General features: G+C 37.9%; 1 protein-coding gene across 1 annotated transcript; it reads right to left on the bottom strand.

Moving 5' to 3' along the window:
• Positions 1–540: 540 nt before the first annotated feature.
• Positions 541–9996, bottom strand: LOC124169461 (deoxynucleotidyltransferase terminal-interacting protein 2). Its single transcript, XM_046548076.1, has 6 exons — positions 9629–9996; positions 9399–9447; positions 9101–9314; positions 2038–2202; positions 1248–1357; positions 541–676 (listed from the first exon to the last, which is right to left on the bottom strand). The coding sequence occupies exons 1-6, from the start codon at positions 9732–9734 to the stop codon at positions 577–579; spliced, it is 744 nt and encodes a 247-aa protein (XP_046404032.1). The 5' UTR covers positions 9735–9996; the 3' UTR covers positions 541–576.
• Between the last annotated feature and the right edge of the window lie 1998 nt (positions 9997–11994).

Below are 11994 nucleotides of genomic sequence, written 5' to 3'. Positions count from 1 at the left end.
TTAAAGAAACCTTTGACAGCATAATTACTTCACAACAGATTCCTACAGTGAGGATGATCATAAATGAGGGTCAGATTTAATTGTAGAGGGGTCACCATAAGGTCTTGCTAAGCTGTGTCTCAGGCCCGGCCTGAATACATCCAACAATTGCTACCTCAGCAGTCAGTTCCCTTCCACCACATCGGCTATAGTCGATGTCAGGTTGTTTGCGATGAAAAATCCACAACAGCTCTACCCGACATTCTGCAGATGAAAATGCTCTGACATTTGGCGTGAAAGGGTTAACTCCACTTTTGAAAACTGCTCCAAATGAAAAGACAGCCAATAGCAATAATTGAGTCCCACTTGATTAAGAACAAAATACTTGTTCAGCACCTCTGATCCTAATTCCTACATAAATGGTGCAAAATGACAGAGCATTCATTCTCCATTGCTTGGTGTTTATGTGACAGCTAAATGATTTCACTCTTGGAATGGGTACATGATTATCAGAACTTCATGCATAGGGAATATCAGAAAAGCATTACACAACTACATATGTATTGGAAACAAAACATTTTATTCATTCTTTTTACATCATTTCTTCTTTTTCAGTTTTTTAGAGCGCATGTGTGCCTTTAGATGACTTTTAGCTTTAGAACTGGCGATAATTTCCTTAAATTTCCTCTTATTATACCTGAAAATAAACAAGCACCTGAATTAATTCACAACTAACACACAAACAACTGTTCGTAAGTATGTACTAAGATGTGGTTAATTAATGCCATTTATGTTATGAAATTGAAACCAAGGATTTAAAGTGACACATGAAAATTCATAGGCAATCAAATCACTTCTGCTTCATCAGTATGGCCAAAAGATATCTATCCTTGGCAAGCCTTCTCAATGATAGCTACTAAAGCAGAATTAGTAAAAAAAATCACCTCCTAAACTCTTGATACTTACACCAAGAAGCACTGATAGGTATTTAGTTATAAATTCTTCATTAACAATCAATTGTCCACAGTAAAATTAACAACTTAAATGCATATTCTTCAAACACACAAGAAGAGACAACAAAAAATTTAAAATCTACACACATAATTGATTAAATACAACGTGACATTAAAAGATTAGATAACATTAAGTCAACTTCTGTGAAATTAACAAAAAGTAAAACCTAAAGGTCAATTTTTACACCTAAGATGTTATTTGGAATGAAAGAAATCCAGCTTTAAAGGTGAATTCTAAGATAAGAAAAATGTTACCTTTTAAATTCTGCATCAGCCATTAGTTCTTCCACTATTGTTTGCTTTCTCTGCTTCTTGGGAACTCTACTATTATAAAAGTCAGCAGGCCCTTCAACAATACGCCCCACCTAAAAAAGAAAATGAAATTAATGGAAGAAAGAATTTTTACAATTAGAAATCCTGTGGATTTTTTAAGCATCAAATGATGCACAGAAATCTAGATACAGAATAAAGTGACAAAATTGACAATAAATAATTATGTTGCACTTAGTTGAAAATGCTTATATTAATTCATATTACATATATAAGTGGAGGAGATAACCAATAAAATTCAATTTTATTATAACTATTCAAGGGCGTACCCTGGATTAAAAGTAGGGGAGGGGGAAGCCATGGTCATTCAAGCTGTAAAATTTTAGCTGGGAAAAAGGTGAGTGAAACCAATAGTTTTAGAAAATTATAACAGCGCTTTATATGTTTTTCAAATTATTTGCTAAAAATTTTAATTTTAATTATACGTCTCACACTAATGCCATTTTTCGTGGATTTAAGGAAAGTTTGTTGAAAACTTTTGAGTCAATCCAGTCCTGATTTTCATAAAGACTTGAGATTATTGCTTCTAGGGGAGGGGGGGGGGGGGAGAGGGCTGTCTCTCCTCCCCCCGCTGGGTACGCCCATGTACCTATTCCAATAAAATATCTACTAAAGAATGACTCAACCTCAAATTATTAAACTGAATACAGCATACAATACAAGAGGAAGGGGTCAATGCACATGTTTCAAAGTAATAAAAACATAAACAACTTACCTGGAAGTACTTAGGCAGCACTTTCAGGTCATTTTTCTTATAAAAGTGCTTTGGATCTAACACAGAACGCATCCGAAGAACTTCCAGGTCATGTTTCATTTCCTCTGTCACATCAGGGGCTGGAAGATTGAACCAATCCTTTCCTTTGGTCTTAGCTCGCTCCTCCTAAATAGAGAGAAACAATTAACAACAATTAGGCAAACTCAATTTCAACTTTTTTGAATCTGTTCCAAGTAAAATTTAATTTGCAATACATAATATTTTTTCTTTTAAGGACATGCATTAAAATGCTACCTTAATCTATGGTTACCCTTCCTTACTTAACTATTGAAGGAAATGCCTCAATTAAGAGTAAATTTAAGTTAAGGGTTATATAGAGGAGCATAGTTCATAAGTGTAATACTAGGTTTTTCATAATGAATAGCTGGGTTTTAACGCATTATATTATTTGTTACACTTACACCTATAACTGATACAATAAATGAAAGAGCAACTCAAACAGTTTTCTTTGTTGGCAACAAAGCACATGTGCACCCGATATTTCTGCCATCCGTTGGAAAGTACTATACCATTTTTCTGAACTGATGGCGGCTGACCTTGAGCGTGCTTGAAAACCACCCACTCTTCTAGCCAATCACAGAAGAGCGACAGGAGAAAGTGTGGAAGAGCCCGCAGTCTCTCTCCGACCTCCGTGCAGCGCACATCGCTCTCAAGCTAGCAGTGTTGCAGAGCCGAATCTTATGAGATCGTACAGCGATCGTTCTGCCGCCCCCGAAAGTACCGTTATTCCCAAGGCTGACAACGCCGCTCGGCCGGATGGAGGGGAAATGGGAAGGGGATGGAGGGGAACGGAGAGGTGGAAGGGGCAGCGCTTCTCATTGGCTAGTTTATATTTTCCACCCAGCCGCCGTCAGTTCGGAAAAATGGCATAGTAGCAAAGATGATGACTAGTGAACAAAAAGCTTTTTCTTTTTTGTTTGATAGTTTGCTAAGATGGAATCTGTAGTTATCGTGAAACGTACATTTCGTACTAAGTTCGGTTGTGATCCTCCAAGTTATAACAACATCCGTGCCTTTATTACTAGATGACCTTTCCTAAGTACAAAAAAGAATTGAAGCAGCTGTTGCTGCAATTACTTGAGAGACACTGACCAACATTTCTAAGAACACATATTGCTCGCTTTGAGCAATGCTACAGATTGTGGGGAATTAAGTGCTTTGTTAGGTTTAATGAAAAGATGTTGGGATCAATTCCTGCCTATTTACCAAATGGAGACTTTAAAAGTCGGTAATTTTGACTAAAGCATCTAATTTTACCTGTTGTCATACCCTTATTTGGTCCAGTGGTTGGTGTTCGACTGCTTTACCAAGGACCCAAGATCAAAACTCATCTGTGACATTTTTTTGATTACTTCTTTCTACTTATTCCTTCACTATACATTTTACTTTTATGCAAGGAAATTTTTTAAGAACATGCATCGTCTGATGTTTTCCATTTTTCACAAGAAGCCACCTTTGAGTTGTGTATGGCCTTGTTGCAACATGATACAATTTTATGACATTCATTTTCTTTGTTTCTTATTATTTTGCAATTTGATATTATAGACTCTTTTTCCTACAATTCAAACCAACTTTATGAATCGAATTGCTTTATTAATTAAAATTTCAGCACCCCACGGAGTAGGAAAGGAAACACGTAACTAGGAAGCCGTATGTTTCCCCTGTAAGAATGGATAATTCTTGCTGAGAGAAGTAAAAGCAAAATTTATTCGCAAGATGCTTCCTAGGAACCTCTTTTTACACATTTGACATTGCTTGAGTGACCACTACTGAAAAGATGGTTTACTGCCCCCAAATCTGGAAGGAAGGACCATTTCCTGACCTACTAGCCCTCTCTAGATTTCAATGGTTCTTTTCCCAAAATTTTCATTGTCTCTGTAAGCATCCAACATTCTATTCCCTTCCACCACTTCATCACCTTTGAACTGCATCTTAGGGAACTAGGAAGTGCATTTGCAATAAAATAATCATTTTCAGTTATTAGGTTGATAACTTTTCATTACATTACATTTACTGCCTAATTTTTCACATTTCTTGGGATGGTACTCAACAACATAACATAAAAAAACATATAGTAGCACTACCAACATCTTGCGAAGCTAACCTCCCTACAGTAGCATTTTGTTTTTAAAATGTCATCAGGAGAAACAATTTGTTTCACATTTAAAAAAATCTGGCAGTCACATATGCATGCATATGTATAGGGTGACTCGATGGCACTGACAATTGTCTATGAGTGAGTGCATGCATTTTTATCATATACTTGCAGTTAGTTACATTGCATTTCTCTCTCAGCGGTGCAGTACTATTCTGCATTTGCAAAATTAATATTTTTATTGGTCTACAAAAAGCTTAAATCACAAGGTTGGCAGATACGGGTACTTTTCAGAGATATATGTAATTCAAATTGTGCACATTAGGTCATTATTAGAGCCGCCAATTCGCTCATCATAGAGGGCTTGACTTGCTTGACCATCTGAAGAAAAATATAAAAAAAGAAATTTTTTCCTCCATATAATGCGGCTTTAAAACTTTCATCAAGTACAGCTCAAATTTACAATTAAAAGTTTCCTGACTTTGAGCAAATCATAAAAACATTTTTAAATTGGTTCATTGCTTCTTCTACCTCGAGTTTCACTCTTGGGCCAAACTACCCAAATTCCTTCTCGAGGCAGATGAACATCACCACCTCATTTGAGCACAGTACCCATACTCCGTCTAATCAGTATTTGTCCCTTGGGAGGTTGAGTAGCAGTATTAATTTTCGGCTCTGCTCCAGGAGAGATGTAGAAGAGCTACCTTTAAGATTTCCTGTATGGAGGCCTTTTCTTCCTCCTCAAATAACCTGTGACCTTACCCTTGGAAATTCAGTGCTTTAAAAGTGTTTGTTTCATTTCAATGACCCACTAAATTAAAAGTCACCATTAAAAAATTGGAATGCAGCTTCCACAGCTCACTGCTGAAGCATTCTTGTGGTGACACAATCACCATTAGCCCAGCTCTTGCAGAACCTAACGTTGGTGCGTTTGTAGACCATGTCACATTGTCACATTTTTCCCTCCTGGTTCCACACAAATTAATGCTTTTCTCCCAAGAAGACAAGGGTCACATAGGAGCAAAATTTAAGTAAATGAAAGGTCGTAGCACTTTTCCACAAGAATTTTTAATTCGTACAACGCGTTTCAGCTCACTGAGCCATCATCTGGTACAAGACCTGTACCAGATGATGGCTCAGTGAGCTGAAACGCGTTGTACGAATTAAAAATTCTTGTGGAAAAGTGCTACGACCTTTCATTTACTTAAATATGTCTAACTTCCACCAATTGAAGCCTGAATCTGTTGAACTTATTAGGAGCAAAATGATTTTATTGATCATGTGGGATGGAGTTTAGCCACTGACACTGCATCGACTTCTATCTTCAATGGGACCCTGATTCTTTGGGGAAGGTTTGATGTTCACCTCACTGGAAGATGACTTTCCATCAACACTATTATCATCACCTGTAGTAGAAGAGACCTCCAAATACATATCTCTACACTCGTTTCATTTTCTTCCAACAAATCATCAGCTGCCACAGACTTCATTTTGTCCACTATCCAGGGATGTGATCCGATACAAAACTTTACGTTTCGTGCCCGATCCGAAAAGGCACAAAACAATCCGATTCATTTCGGACCAGACTGGCACGAAACTTTTCACTTTTAAAAGTTTAGGATCCCATACACTATATTTTGGGCATCGTATAGTTTCATGCAGTGTGGCATGAAATTATCCACTAAAGTGGTTAAAGTGCCTGACTGTGTGTATGTGCCACGTGGGGTTTAGGAAAGGGACCGCCACAGACACAAAAGACCAGCTTAGTGTATGTCCCTTGAGCCTAGGCCCTTTCTCGAACTGAACCACCCTTTTCTATCCCCTCCGCACGATCATCCACTGCTATTTGTGGTGTTTTTTCCAAAAATAATACTCGTAGCTTACCTTATATATCTGAAGTTAGACGTGCATTCTTCGTTTTTTGCTTATCACATGGAAATTTTAATCGGAGTTCTAGCGTTAATATCAACGGAGTTCAGTTCAGTTCCAAATCAGCCGATATGGAATAGAAATAGTCTAAATCCGTCAATATGATCGTTAAAACTTCGCTTAAAATTTCTTCACGCTCAGACAAACACAAGGAATTCATTTTCTAAAATAAACAATCAATGGGAACAACAAATATTTGATTATATATAACACGGCTATTTCAGTCAATTGACGGAGGACTAGCACTGTGAGGGTCTTAATCCTTCAAGGGTCTGGGACAGCAGCCGAGGAAAAGGATCGGCATCCCAATGAGTTGGGTCCCAGCCTTAGGACGGGTGCAAACTTCTGCTTTCTTTCCACGTGAGAGAGCTTCATACAGGGGGTGCAAAAAATTTTCAAGGGACTCCTGATGTGGAAGAATTTCCCTCCACGAGGTTCCGGCGCGAAAGTGTACACAAATAATCCCAAATTGTAATTTGTTCTGAAAATATTATTATAATATGCATTAATATTATTTCATCTTATTTTATAATATACATGCATTTTTAACCATACGGAAATCACAAAAGGATTCATTTCTCCCTGCAAAACACCTGATAAAATCTTACTCCACTGCAAAGTCACATGGATGGTAAAATTCTATGCATTAGAGGTAATTCTCTGGAGATAAAGGAAAAAAAGATGAAAATTATATTGTACAGTCTCATAAACTTAACTTATTAAATGGTCAACTTTTTGCAAACCAGGCACGTCTCCTCAACATTCCATTCTCAAATAAACCCTAAACCATTCTCAAACTTCCCCAGACCCTTCCCTTCCGAAATATTGTCCAATCTCAATTCCCATACTTGGTTTATTTATCCATAGCCGCTCACTTCTCGCGTTGGAAACCCCAACCCCTTCTCACCTTTTTTACTTCTTCCTCTTCCCTTTTCGTCTCTCCTTAACCCCTTGGATTTTCCCTCTCATTAGCTCTAGATGTCCCAAACTCTTGACCACTTCACATTATCTCTTTAACTATGTCTTCACCCGATGCCCAAACCTTCTCAAACAACTCCTTGGCCCTTTCTTTAAGAGTGGACAACCCCAGCATATGCCGTATAATCCCTCAATTGAGTCCCGAAAACAGATGTTCTCCCACGTGCAATTCCCCAGCGTGCCACCTCATTTGAGTAGCCAATAACCTTTCCTTCTCTTTCCCTCCATTCCCTCTTTCCTTGAATTTTTATAGATAAATGTTCGTCCTCTCCAGCCCTTCTTCACCTTTGAGTGAGTGAGATGTAAGATCCAAAACTATATTCCACTTTATGGTATGAAACTATCGTGCCTTTTCGGATCAGCAATTTTTTCCTTAAAGTGCCCTTTCGGATTTGAGGAGGTTTCATGCCATCCCATTTCGTGCAATTTCGGTTTAGTGCCTTAAAGTGACAGCGGTCCGAAACTATTGAAATTTCGTGCTTTTAAGTGCTTTTTCATATCGGATCACATCTCTGCCACTATCTCCATAATCCATGAAAACATCTTTTAGCCAACTGCAGGAGCATGTGAGGATGGCACTTAATTTGTTGGCTACGAAAAAAAGGCACCTTCATGCAAAGGAGCCACATCATGATAAAGGGCTGCAGCATATAAAGTTGCCTTCACCGCAGTATCTTAAATTTGTAGTGAGTTACTCCTATCCGAAGAGATCCCCAGATGAGGTTCTATTGGATTAACCCAAAATCATCTGGACATTTTACAAATATATTTTTAATCTCTTTCTGACTACACATAGAGATAGTTTAAATTTTAATTATTTGAATAAAATCAAAATATACATGCTTGAGGAAGCATAAATAAAGTCCACCACAGGCAGATGCACAACTCCGATTAGCATAAGCCTAGCCACACTGAAAACTCAAAATTTGCATGATTCAAAAGACAGCAGAGAACTAATACTGTCGTCCCCATCCTCTACGGTAGGATTGTAGATGCAAGAGCAAATTTTTGGAAAAGAACAGTTGAAATCTGAAGATGGCTACCCTTGGAGGTGGTCAACCATCTTTTCAGCTAGTGATCACTCAAGCCATCTGTAATAAGAAGCTCCTGAGAAGCATCTCGTTGGTAAATTATGATTCTACTCATCCCAGAAAGTGAATGGTTAGGGAAGGGAAATTATTATGGGCAAAACATATAGCTTCCCAGTTATGATTCTCCTTTCCTACTCCACAGAGTGATGAAAATTTGACAAATAAAGCAATCTGATTTGAAAAGTAGGCTTGAATTATAAAAATATGAGTCCATTATATCATACAGAATTATAAATGGAAACCAATTACATACACATATAAATGGTAAAATTTCATTGCGTTGCAATGAGGACATGACATAGTCCAAAGGTGGCTTGTGTGAAAAAAATGGGAAAACATCAGATTCTGCATGTGCATTAACAAATTTCTGCACATAAAAATATCTCAGAGAAAATCAAGGTGAAAAACAGTTCAAATACTGTGACCACTAGACTACATCAGGCTATGAGGAGAAGCAGTTCTGAAGGGAATACATGAGACCTGTAAACCTTTAAAATATTGGTTATAAAATCCCATACGGAGGGTGAATCAAGGATAGCACCTGATGGACCAGGGGCATAACTAGGAATATGCTTTGGGGAGTGATTGGGGGGGGGGGGGGGGGCATGGTGGCAAGTGTCGTCTCCTTAGTCACCGTTCGGTATGCAGTAACTCATCACACTGCCATGATATTAATAAATGACATTTATCTTTAAGCAGACGCAGTTATTATATTTAAAAACTAAAAGATAGTTAATAATATCCTTTTTATTTCTCTGAGGACGTGGGGGGGATCCACTTCGCTCTTTCCTCTCATACTGTGATGGACTACATCCCTGAAATGTTTGATTATATTAATAGCCCCGGATTTATTCCCCTTGCAAGCTTTTTACGGATATTGTACTCAACAGAAAAATAGAAGTTTGATTACCCTTCTCTTTTTCACCAACTGCCGCTTCGATTCCTCGTATGGTGGTATTGCATCCAGTTTCTCAAATCCAGGAGTAATGACACTCTTTTTCATAATTTCCTCAATTCGAGTGGAAGACCCCTGAGCGAGACCAGTAAGTTGGTTAGTTTTTCCAAATCCCACATCAAGATAAGTATCCGTATCGAGGTCCAACTCAGAGTCCTTTGTGCGATTGCTAACAAAAAAATTTAGGTGTTAAACAGTGAGTGCAGACGGCAAATGTTTACTCGAAAAATAAGTAGGATACTACAGCACTTACCCAGTTCCTTTATCTGAAACCGATGTCCTGTAGGGAACCATGAAAGACTCTGAAGCGAAAATAAACACATAATTTTAATTCTAATGCACCATACCAAGGGCTACTGGTATGGATTGCAGAACTAAGACTAGCAATATGAGGATTTATATACAAAAGTTAAGATTGAAATCACACATGATGTAAGTGGCAAAATATGGAAAACACAAATAATCAACAAAGTATGTTCTTACCACATTCTTCATCAGTTTCAGATTCACTTTCTTCTTCTTCACTGCTGCTACCACTACTACTCTCTAAAACGTCAAATTCACCTTTAGTGTCAATTACAATATCCATGTTGAGGGATATGCACGAACGGCTCAAATCCTGAATCACACCTTTTTCACCGAGGTAATAATAAATTGCTACTGATGAAAGAGTTTCCTCACTATCGTGGGCTTACTTCTTTTTCAAAGGTTGTCCATAACATATATCACCTAGTTCTAAGCCAAAACTCATTTATCTTTCTTACTTGACTTCACTTCCCTTCGTTATTGTTAACATGTCAATTACTCACTCCACGCCTTTTCACACATGTGCGGATTTGTTATGACAACCCTCATTTGTTCATATTGCGCGTTGCGCTCTACGAACCGCTTCGAACGCAGCAGACCGCACAATTCGACAGCCCCCGCTTCCCTCGTTTATGTTGAAGCAGTATCTTACTTTTGGTAAAATAATTTTTAATCAATTTTGTGGAGTAAATACTGATGAAAAAAATATTTTTTGCTTGTGAAATTTTCGACTTGTTTTGTCTTTTTCTTCTATTCGAAAGTGTACTACATCCGGTGTATTCGCGCCACCGCACGCGGGCGCCATGGCCAATTTTCAAAACTCTCATTGTGCCAAGGTAGTTGATAAAGTTTTGTAAATCCTTAATTGCTAACTTTGAATTTACTATAGTAGAGATTAATTTACTAAATAATAGACTTTAGAAGTGCTTGCTCACCAAGCGCCTTTAATCTTTTGAATATTGGTGCATTTTCTAAGGAAATTGCACTTTCAATCACCATTGTTCATGTACTAAAGCTGGGTCATATTTCGGTACCTACCGGATCGCAAGGTATGATAAACCTACAATAGGTATGTTAACCTATATGCCTCATGATAAGAGTTATAGCCTTGTTACAAGCTTTATTTAAAATCTTAAATATTGCGAAAAGTTCTTTGATTTTATTAATAAGGTGCGCAGTAACCTCAACTTTATCATTAATGCCCTCAACATGTATGTTTGTAATTTCTGTCGTATTTTTTATATTTATTGCAGTAAACTTCATTCCATGCGAATTTGCTCAGTTATAATGAATGAATAATAAGGATAAGAACTTCAATCTAATTTCTCTCCCGCATTGGTAGAAATTCCCGAACTATCTACTCTCACCTTCATCTCAGTATAGAGGTTAAAAATCTAGGTCTACAGCTGACAGCCTAGTCAATTACCTTTCTCAATAATTTTTTACCCTGATAAGTTATTGGCCAACTTATTTTATGCGCTATGAACTACATATGTGCAGATTTTGAATGAATCGTTTGTCAATCCCACATCTCTTTTTTATTACATTGATAACCTTTACCAAGCAACAATTCTTTAATTTCGTGAAGCTAGGTAAACGCTCTTTTTATACAATAAGTTCCGTGCAGCTCGAGTCTTTATATTAGTCCTATCACATCACAGGTTGTCTTTCCTGAATCTGAACTTTCTCATCAATGTATCTATGTATTCTTCCTTCCCTCCATTTTTCAGTAAATAATCCTCTGAACTTCGTGTATTGCATTGGGTGTCCGGTAGATTGGTCTTCCACACTTAATATAAGTCTCTGCACTCTATGGCTTTCTTTTTACCTTCACAATATCCTCAGCCAACACTCCTCTGGATATATTCTATAGATAAAATTGAAAAACTTGAACATCCCTTTGATGTTTTTCCCACATTTCTCCTTCCTTATTAGTACTGTGGTGTTGTCTTTGTCAGGTGGGAGTAATATGAGGCCTTCTTTCTGCTGAAGATGCACTAGTGCTTTTCTCCCCACTTATGCAACACTTAGTTTTGGTCCTCATTAGGACCTGCTGCAGCTGGTTCACCAGGGAATTCAACTCACTTGCTTCTTCTGCCTTGCATCTTGGGAGTTGTTTCACTGCTTCTTCAACTTCCATGATGAATCCTAAAGGAATTTTGTAGGAGGAGAAAATGGAGCCCCTTGGGTAGCACTTTGGAGATGTCATCAACTAGGATAAAGTCGATGAGATGGATAATGGTTCAATCTGGCTGAGAGATATCTCCTCTAGATGGATGCTAGGGCTTGCGAAATTTCTTACGAACTTTTCAATTTTTTATTTGGTGCCAGAGAAGGTAGTTGCAGCCAACTCAAAAGTGATGCTCTCCATCATCTCCTAGCCAACGATGTTGCGGTGACAATTGAGTTTCAGGTGGAGGTTGAACAGTTAGAGGGACACTTCATATAGTCTCGTCTTGTGTGCTGCTCTCTTACTCTGATCGGATGTCGGCTGGTTGGGTGCAGAATCTTACGTACTTTCTCCGTCTTCAAGTAATGTTTGA

This window comes from Ischnura elegans, chromosome 12 (genome assembly GCF_921293095.1).
Source record: "Ischnura elegans chromosome 12, ioIscEleg1.1, whole genome shotgun sequence".
NCBI lineage: Eukaryota > Metazoa > Arthropoda > Insecta > Odonata > Coenagrionidae > Ischnura > Ischnura elegans.
This window is presented reverse-complemented; position numbering and strand designations above follow the sequence as displayed.